We start from the raw sequence: 14,613 nt of genomic DNA on the forward strand, positions 1-14,613 counted from the left end.
CATTCCCCTATTTAAAATTCTTAGGTAACTTCCTGTTATTCTTAGGGTACTTAATAAAAGCAAACAAAAATCCAGCATAGGGGCGCCTGGGTGGCTCAGTGGCTTAAAGCCTCTCCCTTTGGCTCAGAGAGCCCCGCATTGGGCTCTCTGTTGGGGACCCTGCTTCCCCTTCTCTCTCTCTGCCTGCCACACTACCTACTTGTGATCTCTGTCTGTCAAATAAAATAAGAAAAAAAGAAACAGCATAATATGATTTACATACCTCTGCCTACTCAGGTTCTAGCTCCTGTTACAGCTTTTCTCTCACCTCACTTGTGCTCTGGCCGTCCTAACCTGCTTCGGGTCTGTGGAGGTGCTGCTACCTGCTACTCCAGAGCCTTCATAAGTGGATTTTTCTTCTGCTGGGAACTGAATTCCGTTCTAGCTAAAGGAGGCTTCTGGTAAAGTGTGCCCTCTTCCATTATTTCCCCCCAATTACTTGGCTCTCTAAATAACCCTGGACTCTTCTGTAGTAATTGATTACTAAGTGTTCTCTCATAAGTCTGCAAGTTCTTTGGCAACTGTATGTATGTGTACTGGTAAATCCCTTCTGTTATCTTTCACATAGGAAGTGCTTAAAGCACATACTGGATGGATGACCAGGTGGTAGGGCTTTTAAAAATTGGCTAAGACCTGCTTCTGCTTTCAGAGGGCTTCCATGTCTGTCAACTTTAAGCCTAACACTATTTTCTTTTAACCTGTTCATCTGAATTCAGTGTCCAGGAGGTATTTTATCTTACCTTGGGTTTTCAGTGTTTTTTGTGACTTCTGTGACTTTTTTGTTTAAAAGAAAAACAGCCGGGGCGCCTGGGTGGCTCAGTGGGTTAAAGCCTCTGCCTTCGGCTCAGGTCATGATCCCAGGGTCCTGGGATCGAGCCCTGCATCGGGCTCTCTGCTAAGCGGGAAGCCTGCTTCCTCCCCTCTCTCTCTGCCTACTTGTGATTTCTGTCTGTCAAATAAATAAATAAAATCTTTAAAAAAAAAGAAAAAAAGTTTTTAAAAAATTTAAAAAAAATAAAAAATAAAAAAAATAAAGGAAAAGCAGCCAACCATTTGCACTTGCACTTCATCAATCCTCAGATTCATGATGGGAAAAGTTTTTCTTTCTTTCACTTTCCATTCTCAGGAAGTTCTTTGGGAGCCAATCCCAAGGCCTCCCCCACCCATTTAATGTGTAATAACGATGGACTATGTGTACAAAGGGGCAATAGCTTATTCAGGGTAAGCTGATGGCCCATTCTTACTGGGAATTCTTCCATCGTGGGGAATAACTGCAGTCCTCTGCTGATGAGTATGGACACCCTGAGCCAGTCAGCACATCCCTGGACTCAGAAAATTTTTCAGAAGGTTCTTCAGGATACCAGAAACCATGTATAACCTGGTTTGGGTTGTTGCCAGCCCTGGTGTTCCCACCGTGAGGGGCAGAGGGTGGGAAGTAAAGGAGAAGAGTTCCTCTTCACAAACCAGATTTCATCAGAATTCTGAGGATGGGTCTATTTCTAACATTAAGCTCATTAAGGCTACAACTGAAATATTAACTGATTAAATTTCTATAATGTGCTATCACTGAGACCAGAACTTAGTATCCCCATACTTGGAATGGATAAATTCCACGATCTCCCAGTGAATGCCTGCAACTAGATAGTATCCAACCCTGCATGTAGTATTTTCTGTATGTATGTAACTATGATAAAGTTTATAAATTATGCACAATAAGAGATTAACAATAAGAATTGGACAATTATAACAATATACTGTGGTAAATTTTCGTGAATGTGGTCTTTCAAAATAGCTTTGTACTGACCCTTGTGATGTGGGATGGTAAAATGCCTATGTAGTGAGGTGAATGACTTGGGCACTGTGATGCAGCATTTGGCTACCATTGATTGACCTCAAGATACTTCAAAAGGCTTCCAAATCATAGTTGACTGCAGAGAACTGAAACACAAGAAGCAAAACTGCAGATAAGGGTGGGGGGAGGGCACTACTATAAAGACCTGTCCGGGGATTGATACCTTTAGAAAAACCTGCATGGGAAGCTAAATAATGATGATCGAGTATGTAGCCTATTCTCAAATGGATCAGAGAAAAATACTACATATGTAGTTGAGGAGAGTTATGAAGTAAACTGGCAAAATGTTAAAAAGTTGAGGGTACAAATAACAAGAAGTCTATTTTTGTAGGTTTTCTGTAAGTTTGAAATAATTCCAAAACAAGCTAATAAAATCGCCTGTATAGTCCTGCAGTTTTACCTGTATGTGTGTCAATCAGAGTTTTCAGTCATGTATACCCAGCAAAAGGAAAAGTCACAAAGGCAAACAAGCAGTAAATACTAAAGCCGATTTGTGAGGAAGAGTCATTAGAGAGGTTTTCTGGTCCCACATACAAGGCCTGGCCTGTTGAGATCTTAGTCTGAGAGATACATGACTGCTTTGGGTTCCATGCTCAGAAGCAAGCTTGTGGGGTATAAAATCGAAGGAGAGTTTTTTTTTCTTAAATTTAGGCTGGAGGGAAGACAAGCTTTCTGGGAAGGAGACCTTGGAACAGGAAAAGTTAAAGGCAAGTGAGAGAGAGAAAGGATGCAACAGAGTTCCTGAACGGCAGAGCACAGGACACAGGTAAGTGAATTAGTAATGGGCAGAAGCAGAGGTGAGTCTTTGTCTAAAGTGGCAGAAGAGGATAATGTGCAAAGAAATGTTTGTGAGTAGAGCGTTGAGATGAGGTGGTTCATATTGTCAAGGCTGGCTTTTCTCCATGAAGTAGGAAGCAGTGCCAACTTGTGAGAAAGGTGGGTCATAAATAAAGGGCTTGAGGAAAGGAATGAGAAAATGGCCACCGAGGGCCATGGAGAGAGGGTTAGCTAAGAATTGCCGATGAGTGCTGAGACTTGAGGCATGGGGTATTGTATGGGACAACCAAGATTTGTGATTTTGTCTGGTAGCATTCGTGCTGTGGGAGCAGAAGCAGAAACTAATGTTGGAGATTCAGTGTGTGTGCAGTATTTATACAGTGACTGAATGGATGACTTATGGTTGGGGTTCTGCTGAATGACTAGTGAAACAGCAGGGGCAAGGGAGTGAGAGAGATACTGGTGAGTATAGTTGAATTGATGCATTCTGGTACCTGGGCTGTGTGGGGAAGGAAGTGAAGCTCGGAAGTGACTGTTAGACTTTTAAGAACAGGGAGATACCAAAGAATTTGTTTTCCAGTGAGTTTCAAGTAGATATAGTGGAGGTAGGTATAAGAAGACTGAAGAAATACTTTAGAAAGTGCCTAATTCTAGGCATGATTGGAAGTAACTAGAATGGGTAGAGGTTAAGGCGACTGGAAGGGATAGTGATCAGTGAGGCTGGAAGTACACATGGAAGATGCTGTGGGTGATGACAGCAGTTAAAGGGTAGAGAAGGAAAGGGGAGTTGTGTCATGGGTATTAATAGCTTGTCCTTTAAACAGGGCTCGTGTTCTGCTATAGCAGCTGGCACAAGTACAGAGAAGATGATAAAAATTTGGTAAATAATTATTCCCTCATTCTGAGTTTTTAGTCAGTGAATGGCCCACTTAGGTATTAGAAAACAGTGCAATATGACCATTTTAAAAAGTACAGTAAGATTGTTACAATGTCATGAAAATTAGGAAATTCTTACTTTACCTACAAGGGTATTGGGGAATGGTAAATCCATTGGATCTGTACGTGAGAAAAGCAATAGGCAAGGAAAGTGGAAGTCCAGTTAGGCCAAGGTCTGAGTCGAAAAATTTATCCCCATAGAAGCTGCAGCTGTGATGTTTGCCACAACATTAGATGATGTACTTATGTAGACACAAGGGAACAGAATTGGGTATCTAGTATTTGCCTGGAGTAGGCTGCTTCTCTGACCATCTGCACTTTAAGTAGATAAACAGTTCTCTCCTAGGGAAAAGGATATCTCTTTGCTTTTCTGTCTGTAAAACTCGTTTATTCATCAAACACCAAGTACATGTGGTCCAAGTCTGTGCTAAATAGAGGTATGATGATGAATAGGGTAGAACCAACAGGAATTTTAGACGTGGGAATGGAACAATTAGATTTGTTCCTAAACAATCAGCAGTAATGTAGAAGAAAGTTTGGAGAGGGAAAGCCCAAGTGCAAGACTGCTTAAGAAGCTTTGTAGTAGCTCAAACCAGAAATCAAGAGCCTGTAGGAGAGATCCAGTGCAGAGGCTGGAGTCAGTATATTTCTGTGGCAGACTAGACACAATTTTGGGTACCATTTAGATGAGGATGGGCTGTGAGGAAGAAGGAAAAGTCTGGTATGATGAGATTTTTCTCTTTTTTTTAAGATTTTATTTATTTATTTGATAGAGACATCCCAAGTAGGCATAGAAGCAGGCACAGAGGGGGAAACAGGCTCCCTGCTGAGCAGAGAGCCCAGTGTGGGTCTCGATCCCTGGACCTTGAGATCATGACCTGAGCTAAAGGCAGAGCCTTAACCCAATGAGCCACCCAGGTGCCCCTGATGAGATTCTTCTTCTCCCATATGAGAATTAGATGCCTGGTGATAATATTCAAGGTAGGAAATAGAGTAATAGAGATAGTTTAGGGAGAACAGTGAGTTCAGTTTGAGAGTCAGCTGCCTAGAGTTGCACTGTCCAATATAATGACTACTAAGCACACTTGGATATTGATTACTTGAAATGTGGCTGGGAAAACTGAGGAACTGAATTTTAAATTTTGTTTAATGAGGCTTACGGCTGCCATATTGGCGAATACAGGTAGAGAGCATTTCCATCATCACAGAAAATTCTGTTGGACAGAAGGGAAGACACCCAGGCAGATGAAGATTCCCAATGGGTAGCTGGAAATAGAATGAATCTTGAAGGAGAGATTGGGCCTATGGAGGTTAGGGACTAGTGACTTAGAAGTCACTGAGAAACTAGAGAGTACTAGTGAGGTTATAGAAGTGGATGAGCTCTCCCAGAGAGTAGAACAAGAAGAGCAGGCATAAGAGAAGATTCTAGAGAATACAAGATTAAGGAGGCTGACAATAGAAGGACAGCTTTCAAAAGGGATCAAAAAGTGTTCCCTCTAGTTCCATATACTTTCTTGCCTCTTCAGTTTTATGTCCTATTTACTGTATCAAATGCGTGCCCTGCGTGCAGTAGGACATAAACAGAATTTCCAAGAGGTTAATCTTCATTTTAAATTGTTGGGAGCATGTCACTGTCACCTTCATGTGGTCATTGAATCAGGGAATTCTGTGGATGGAGCAGATTAGGCTACCTGCAAGAATATCTAAGGCCATTTTTTAGAATACAGAACTAGGAAGTATAATCTTCCTTATCCTATTTTCCCCTACTCTATCAGTTACCCCCCTTCTCTATGCTTGCTTTCTTGCTTAGCTGTGATTTTACAGATTATGTTTGAATAACTCCCTTGCAATACCCTCCAACTCTTTTGCCCTTATTTATGTCTCTCCTCGTTCACTTAGTTTAGGGGTCAGCAACCTTTTCCTGTAAAGGCCAGATAGTAAATATTATGGGCCATATGTAGTCTCTGTTATATAGTCTTTTATTATTGTTGTTGTTTGTAACACTTTAAAAATGTTAAAACAGTTTTACACTTTGGCCTGTTTAAAAACATGTCATATGCCAGATTCCACAGCAATAGTTCACCCAACAAGACCTCAGTCTGGATCAACTCAACTCTTCGGTTGTGCCTGCATGCATCCTGCTGAGTTTTTTTTTTTTTTTTTTTTTTTTAAGACTTTATTTATTTATTTATTTATTTATTTGACAGATCACAAGTAGGCAGAGAGGCAGGCAGAGAGGAAGGGAAGCAGGCTCCCCACTGAGCAGAGAGGCCAACACAGGACTCGATCACAGGACCCCAAGATCACGACCTGAGCTGAAGGCAGCGGCTTTAACCCACTGAGCCACCCAGGCGCCCCCATCCAGCTGAGTTTTTGAAGGAAATGGTGTCACCATGAAAACACAATCCTCAGGTTCCAGTTCATATGATATGTTAGTGGACAAGTTTCTTTAGTGTTCTTGCTCATTGGTATAATGGATATTTTTCACACCTTTTTCTTAAACTTCCCACTTGGTTTCCATAGTGGCTGGGTAGTTCTAGCCAGGGCCAGGTTTGGGCAAACATAAACCCTACTTGTTTACCAAAACAATGCAAGTGGTGTAAATACTGGGAAAAGTGAAGAATTGTAAATTTTGCATTCAACCTACCATAGCACCCCTCTTCATTCCATTAATGAATGAAGTGCTCCTCCTCGAGGCCTTTAGTTCTCACACTTTTGCATGCACCAGTATCATTTGGAAGGTTTGTTAAAACAGATGGCTGAGGCCCAAACCCACAGTTTCTGATTCAGAACATCTGGCCAAGAATTTGCTTTTCTGAGTTTCCAAGTGGTCTAATGCTACTGGCCTATAAACCAGAGTTTGAGAACCACTGTTCTAGGACATACCCTCCACATCTGCTCAGGTTTTCACTTATACCCACTGTAGTGGGAATATTCAAATTACCCTCCCTTTTCCTTTGTCTCATGTTTTTTAATGACTTTGCTACTTAGAACAGGATCTGTGGACCAGCAACATCAACATCACGAATGTCAGTTTGTAAGAAATGCAGTCTCAGGCCTACTAGGTCAGAATCTGTACTTTAAAGACCTGTGTGGAGGTTCATGTTTGGGAAGCACTGCCTGTGGGTAATTCTCATCAGCAAGCAAGCGAGCATATTCTTGATTTCCTCCTCCAAGCCTGCCCATCTTCCAGTGTCTCATGTTAGTGGATGGCACCCCCATTCATGCAACTGCTCAGCCTAAACAAATGGGAATTTTTCTTGACTTCATTCTCACATGTCCTACATCCAATTCATCACCAAATTGTATGTGATTTAAGATTATATATATCCTGCAACTTTACCACTTCCACTGCTTTGATCTTGATCCAAGATGCCATCATTTCTCAGTTGGGCTAGTGTTGGTATCAGCTTCTTACCTCGTTACTTGGCTCCCACCCTGTCCTCCGGCGGCTTGTTTTCTTCCAGTCAGCCACAGTGATCCTTTAAAAAGAGATCTTACACTCCCTCTCAAATCCTGCCGTGGTTTCCCATCATGTTTAAAATCAAAGCCAAAGTCCTTTTTGTGGGTCAGGCTGTATGTGAAATGCCTAAGCCATCTTCCTCTCTTTCCCCCAGCCCACTTCACTCTAGCGACTCTGCTCACTACCTTTTTCTGTGGCACGCCTGGTTCACTTCAGTTTTTTGGTATTTTTTTTTTCTCCTTTGTGCTTTGCTTGTTTAGTAGAATGCTCTTCACCCAAAGGACATTCTCTCTCATTTCCTTTAGGCCTTCCCTGATTAGCTCACCTTCTATAAACAGCCCTCATTACTGTTTATTCCCTTATCCTGCTTTATTTCTCCTTCCTGAACTTACTGTTACTTACTTTCTTGCCTCTCTTCCACACTAGGATATAATAAGTTGTAAACCTGTCTTCTCCATTTTAGTCATGGTGCTGCCATTCTAGTTGCTCAAACCAGATGCCTGGAATGTATCCTTGATGCCTATTTTTTTTTCCCTTTTCCTTTCCACTGCTGTTCACTCACTTCTATCTATATCTGAAACATCTCATTTCTTACACTCTCCACTGCCACTGTGCTTATCTGTGCTCTCATCATCTCTTGAGTCACCTCTCATCCATCTACTTGTTCTGCAGAAGAGCCAGAGAGAAAGTCTTGAAAAAAAAAAGTCATCAAATTGTTACTCCTTGCTTAAAATCCTGCAGTGTGTTCCTTTATCCATCTCCTTACAAGGCCCTGTTTACCATTTCAGCGCTGCATGCCATTTATCCCTTGTTCAAGAAGGGGTATCCCTTGTTCACTTTTTCTCTTTGACTCACACATGCTTTCTGTCCCCCTGCAAGGAAGCCCCCTCTCCCTACTTTTTTGAATAGTTCATTCCTTCTCATTCCTAAGGACTCAGCTGAAGAGTTCATTCCTTCTCATTCCTAACTGACCCAGAGAGATACGCCCTTACCACTGTATTAAAATAGTTTTTTCCAACTTCCATTATTTTGTCTTATGACTTCATTTGCTTTCTTTGTATCATTTCATATTTACTTGAAAGACATTTTTAAGAAAATTAAGTGGTAAATCAGACTAGGAGAAGGTATTTAGGATACATGTATTTGACAATGGGCTCATATCCAGTATAAATAAGTTGTAAATCTGTAGTACAAAGAAAACTCTATCATGCAAAAGATGGGAACAAATGGCTCACAAAAGAAGATAGATGAATGGCCAATAAATAGATGCAAATGTGCTCACATTAACAGAAGTTAAAGTTAAAACCACAGTGAAACACTATTCCACACTGACCAAAATGGCAAATTGACCAATGTGTATCTACTGGAGCTCTTATTTTTACCGGTGGGAATACAAAGTAGTACATGTACGTTGCAAAACAGGTGGCAGGTTTCTGTGAAGTTAAACATGCACTTACCATATGACCTACATGACCTGGAGGAAGCAATTACACCCAGACACATTTTTCAGAGCTCATGGAACAATACACCTAAAATCTGTGCATTTTATTGAGTCTAACCTTTCCTGATATAAAAGCAAAATGAAAAAAGTAGTCCCTCTGGGTGAGCAAGTGCGCATGGGTCGGCAAATCAGGCCGCTAGAGAACACGAAAGCCTGGAAAAATGCATTTGGGGAGGCGGGGACCTGCAGCCGTCCAGCATTTGTGACTCGCCCCGGCCGGCAGACTGCTAGTTGCAGTTTCGATTTCCCGTCTGCGGCTGAGGTTTCCCAGCGTCTCCGCCTTTCAGCACTGGGTCTGCTTCTCAGAAGATCCGTGCTAGCCGGCAGTCGCCAGGCCTTTGAAGGCAGTGCGGCCCTGGTGAGGGAGCCACCCGCCGGCATGTCGGCGGAGGATCGGCGGAATCTGCACGCCTTCCGGGATTATGTCGTGAAGACTCTGGATCCTACCTATATCCTAAGCCACATGGCCCCCTGGTTTAAGGACGGTGAGTGGTCCCCAGGGACACCTGCTCCTTGGAGCAAGGGAACAACGCAGGACTTGTTTTTCCCTTTTAATTAACGTCAGGTAGCCCGTTAGGAACGTCGGTGTTGAGGCAATATCCTAACGGCATTTTTAGACTGGAGATTGCCAGGAGAATTTGAGGAGCCTTTGGAGGTCCAGATGGAGAAACAGTCCCAGAGAAGTGAAATGACTTGTGTAGGATTGCGCATCTATTTAGGTTGAAAGCTGGGGAAACAAACCGTTGTCCCTTTCATTTAGTTTCTCTAATGATTATGTCCAGGATGTCTTCAGCATTCTACCGACAGAGATTCAGGAGTGAGATAGAAGCCCTTCTTTCACATACTTTGCAGCCCAAGATTTACTAGTGAGGACAGATGTACATAAATGACTATTAAAATGCTCTCAGAGCTCCAAGGTAATTGACAGTTACTCTTGCCAGGTCTGAATTGCACTTAGGAGTAGCTGGAAGCTTGAGAAGGGCAAGGCTGTGTGGACTGAATGGCTGCAGGCTTCACTTCTGGTGTGTTTGTCTAGCTTTTGAGACACCTGGTGATGGATGAATGCCGCTTTAAATCTGAATCCAATAGCATTGTGCTGGAGATGAGCAGAGGCTTTGAGCAAAGAGGAAAAAGGAGGTAGTACCTAGAAGGAGTTGAAATGAAAGAGGGGATCTGGCAACTCCTTTTCAGGCTCCAAGTGCCTAAAAATCTTTCTCAGTGTGAGGCAGTTTTGGGAAATTGAGTGAAAGCAGAAAGGTAATTTGAATGCTAATTGACTTTGCTAATGCAAAGTCACAGGTTGTGGAGTGAGGAGTGAAGGAATACAACCAACAGAAGTGGGCTTCCGCTTTGTTTGTGCTCAGAGAGAGGTAACAAGGTAACAACATCCTGATGACCACAGAGTAGCTTGGGCCCCTGAAGAGAGTAAGCCCCTTCAGGACATCTCTTTTAGAAATCTTGCCATAAATGAAAGGCTAACAAACTGGTGTGAATCCCATTCTTTCTTGCACTCATGTGTGATTCAAGAAACTCATGTTTTAGACATTGTGTTTGCTTTGGAGAGAATTGACTCGTATTACTACACATATTATCTAATAAGAAGTGTCCTGTTAAGAAGTGAGAAATCCATGGTGAGTGTGATAGAAATGGCCCCTAAGAGAGATCAGAATGCATATGTGAAGGCAGGTTACTAAATAAACCATAGATGACAAAACGTGGTAAGTGCTCTGCTGGAAAACTATAGTTTTTAATATATAGCATAGTTTTAATATATAGCATAATTTTTAATATATAGTTTTAATTTGTAGTTATAAAGCAATCACAATAAAAACACCAAAAGGTAAATAGAGACAGCAAACTGAAGAACACTGTGTGATATTGTTTTATTTTTGAATGTTAAAGACACCATAGAGTTTTTATTTCCAGCTCCTTCCCAGAGGAAGTTGTTATCATTTAGCTGGCTTATATCTTTCTTCCCATCTTTTTCTGTTAGATTGATAAAGTTTCTCTGTCCCCCTTTTTCTTTTTCTTTTGTTTTTGGATGCTTTGGAATCTCAGGATTCTATTAGTTAACCTTAATTGTGACAAGTATATTCTAGCAGTCAGTATTCAGAGAGCTGAGACATGAGAATTATAGCTGGATATAAATATTTTGATTCATTTTTTTGCTTTTATAAGTGGGAGCTTATCCACACTCTCCTTATGCCCATACACATTCCCCCATGCACACGCAAGTACACCAATATGTTTAAATTACACCAGCAATATCCAGTATGTCTTTTACCATAATTGTCTCCATGTGTTGGGTATTGTGCTCTAGTTGAATCTTGGGAAAGGAGAATTGAAGCCATGTGTTCTGGAGAGCTTGTGTGGCGACTAGGGTACTGCGGGACTTTGCTTGTTCATAGGTTATCCAGGATGTTTCAAGGTAGACCAGGTTGTGGGCTCCAAATTTTTTGCAGTATCTCTTTGGATTCAAAAACTTACCCTTATCCTGGAGGGATCCTGGGTAGTAGTCTGGAAGGGAGCAGTATTCTGAGTATTTATCCATTTCTTTAGTAACATTCTCTGGATAAATGTATGAGCCAGGCACTTTGTTGATGATTAGAATACAAAGATGAAGGCAAAAATGAATATAACATGTAAATGATCACAGTCAATGGGAAAAGACACACAGTTACTATATAACTATATATAGAGTATATATACTGTATATATATATATATATACACTGTATAGAGTATATACAGTGTATAGAGAGTATACACACACACACACATATACAGGGTACTATATACTGTGTGTGTGTGTGTGTGTGTGTGTTTTTATAAAACTATATAGAGCATTGTCAGTGCTCTAGTCAGAAGCATGTAAAGAGACCAAGAAAGCACGGAAGAGAGATGAAGAAATTCTACCTTGGGAAGCTGAGGATGGCATCACAGAGTGGCCAGCATGGCAAGGGAGTGGGAAATACTAACAGCCCAAAATAGAATTTTTCCTGCATTGGTTAATGCTTTTGAGGAAAGTAGCACTACTTAGGAGCAGTTATCAGGCCAGGTAGCACCAGGACAGGTCTGACCATGTGCAGAGAAAAGCTAAACTGCCCCAATACAGCAAGACAGTTCAACTGGGAAGGGTTCAGCTGTGACTGGGATATGTCTGTACCTTTATGTGGAGTGTCAGTAATGGCTGGTAGCATGTGTAAGGAAAGAACAAACAGCAGGGAGACCTGGGACTAAGAACCCAGATCTGAGGATGGGGTTTAGGAACAGAATTAACTCTCTCAAAGGAAAAGAGTTGTGTGCCCAGAAGAGTTGGGATAGGTGACAAGATAGGTTGCTATTATGGGTTGAATTGCGTCCTCCCCAAAAAAGATACATTGAAGTCCTAAGCCCCAGGACCTCAGAATGTGACCTTATTTGGAAATAGGATCTTTATATGGAGGTAATTAGTTAAGAGTAGGGTGGGATCCTAATCAATGCGATTGGTGTGTTTAAGAGAAGATAGCCATGCAAAGACACAAGGGAAGGTCATGTGGAAACAGAAGCAGAGGTTGTACTGATGCAGCCACAAGACACACAAACAGGAGAAAATAATGTGAAGAAAGAGGCACAGATTTGATGTGGCCACAAATCAAGGCATGCCAATAGCCACTGGAAGCAGGAAGGGTTGTATTGTCCCACAGAGCCTTCAAAGCAAGTGTAGCCCACCAACATCTTGATTTCAGACTTCTGGTCTCTAGAACTGTGAGCGAATAAGTTCCTGTCATTTTAAGGCCACCATTTAGTGCTAATTTGTTACTTCAGGCACGGAAAACCAATATAGATAGCTTAAAAAAAATAAAAAGAAGTGTTGGCCAGGATGTTTGGAAATTGGAATTCTCGTTAATTGTTGGGGGGAATGTAAAAATGGTGCAGCTCCCCTGGACAGCAGTTTGATAATTCCTGACAGTATTAAATGGAGTTACCATATGACCTAGCAATCTCACAGTTAGGCACAAATTCAAGAGAAGTGAATACATATGTTCACAAAAACACTTGTACATGGCTATTCATAGCATTGCTATTCATAATAGCCAAAATGTGGAAACCATCTAAATGCTCATTAACTTGTCAATGGGTAGACAACCTGTAGTGCATCCATATAATGGAATGTTACTAGCTACAACTGTGGATGAACCTTGAGAACATTATGCTAAGTGGAAGAACCCAGTTACAAAAACCACGTATTGTATAATTTTACTTGTATGAAAGGTCCAAAGCAGGCAAATCTGTAGAGGCCCAAGTGGATTAATGGTTGCCTGGGTTTAAGGGAAAGGGAGATGGAAGTGACTACTAAGGGCTACAAGATTTCTTTCTACAGTAATGACAGTGTACTAAAATTAGATAGTAGTGATGGAGCCACAACTCTAAAAACTATTGGATTTTACACATTAAAATGTTATTGTTCCCAAGACAGAGACCTTGCAGAGAAGGACACTATCCCTTCCTTTATTCATCCATTCAGTATACCTTTGTTGAGTGTTATGTACTAGAAGGTCCTCTTCTAATCTCTGAGGATACAGCGATTAACCAGACAACTGGCTTATTCCTTGGAATTTACACTCCACTGACAATAAGGGGGGGAAAAAGGAACACTGTCAAATGTCAGGTCATGTGTAGGCAACCACTGCCCCAGACATGGAGATACACAGTCGTGTGACCATCAGCAGCTGGGTGGATAGTTTTCTGCTCCTTGACCTTTTGTTTTTTTTTAACTCCTCTTGCTTTTTCTTTTCTCCCATATTTCATACTGTCTAAGCAAAAACCTAGAAAGAGGACCATGAAAGTATCTTTTTATTTCTAACTCTTCATTCTGAGTATGGTGTAATTAAAGATGCCGTGGAGGTAGTCCTGTCCTCACAATCTTGTAGTCCTGCAATTAATATAGACTTTTGAACAAGGGAGTATCAAAATGTTGGAGGAAGGGGCACCTGGGTCGCTCAGTGGGTTAAAGCTTCTGCCTTTGGCTTAGGTGGTCCCAAGAACCTGGGATCGTGGTCCTGAGGTCCTGGGATCGAGCCCTGAGTTGGGCTCTCTGCTCGGCAGGGAGCCTGCTTCCTCCTGTCTCTGCCTACTTGTGATCTCTGTCTGTCAAATAAATAAATAAAGTCTTTTAAAAAAAGTGTTGGAGAAAGCCATTGTTCTTTTACCTAATAGTGTTAATAGTGACTTGTTATGAAGGTACTTTTTCATACACCATTAAGAAGCTCCCTTTTTAAAGGATTGCCCTGAAATATGTTCCCAGACTTCCATACCAAAGTAAGAGAAGTTTCTAGAGAGGATGGGGGATGGGAGGGAAGGATGGTTGGTGAAGAATAGGCATCATCTATCTGAACAGAGAATTTGCTAGCTTCTTGCAGTTCCTATCCCACAATGGAATATGTTACAATTGCCGTCCCTGTTTGAGAAAGTCTGACAGCCCTTTTCAGGTTTGTCTTCTATTAATTAGTTGTGCAGTTTGATGAGCCCCTCTTGCTTCTGTTTGTAGATGAGGTGCAGCATATTCAGGCTGAGAAAAACAATAAGGGGACGATGGAGGCTGCCTCACTTTTTCTTAAGTTTCTATTGGAATGCCAGGAAGAAGGCTGGTTCCGTGGCTTTTTGGACGCCCTTGGTCATGCAGGTTAGTTCATTCTTCTTACTCATGAATCAGAGGATATTACTTAACTGTTTCAGAATGCTGTAAAAGTGAAATGCTATTAATTTTGAGCTATCCTCATGTGTCTCATGTCTCTTAATCTGAGGCAATTTAAGATTACTCTTAGTCACATAATATGATTGTCTACCTGAAATATCCAAAGGAATCTGCAGAGAGATTATTGGAAGTACTTAACAAGTTTATCAAGTATAAGATCAGTATACAAAATTGGTTGCATTTCTGCACCATACACAAAAATAAACTCAAAATGGATTAAAAACTTAAATGTAAGAACAGAAACCATAACATTCCTAGAAGAAATAAGCAGTAATATCTTTGACATCATAGAAACATTTTTCTAGATTT

The 14,613-nt window shown here is 41.3% G+C and overlaps 1 protein-coding gene across 4 annotated transcripts in view; it reads left to right on the forward strand.

Moving 5' to 3' along the window:
- Positions 1 to 8,802: 8,802 nt before the first annotated feature.
- The window catches only part of DDX58 (DExD/H-box helicase 58), a 37,684-nt gene continuing 31,873 nt past the window's right edge, over positions 8,803 to 14,613 (forward strand). The window contains exons 1-2 of one of the 4 annotated variants that reach the window (XM_032308895.1): positions 8,803 to 9,053; positions 14,098 to 14,232. In XM_032308895.1, coding sequence (XP_032164786.1) covers positions 8,948 to 9,053; positions 14,098 to 14,232 — 241 coding nt within the window. In that variant the 5' untranslated portion in view covers positions 8,803 to 8,947. Of the gene's footprint in view, positions 9,054 to 9,188; positions 9,386 to 9,409; positions 9,486 to 14,097; positions 14,233 to 14,613 lie in introns of those variants that run through there. The other 3 variants (XM_032308894.1, XM_032308896.1, XM_032308897.1) reach the window with 3 other exon arrangements.

The sequence above is a fragment of the Mustela erminea genome, chromosome 12 (genome assembly GCF_009829155.1).
Source record: "Mustela erminea isolate mMusErm1 chromosome 12, mMusErm1.Pri, whole genome shotgun sequence".
In the NCBI taxonomy this organism is placed as follows: Eukaryota; Metazoa; Chordata; class Mammalia; order Carnivora; family Mustelidae; genus Mustela; species Mustela erminea.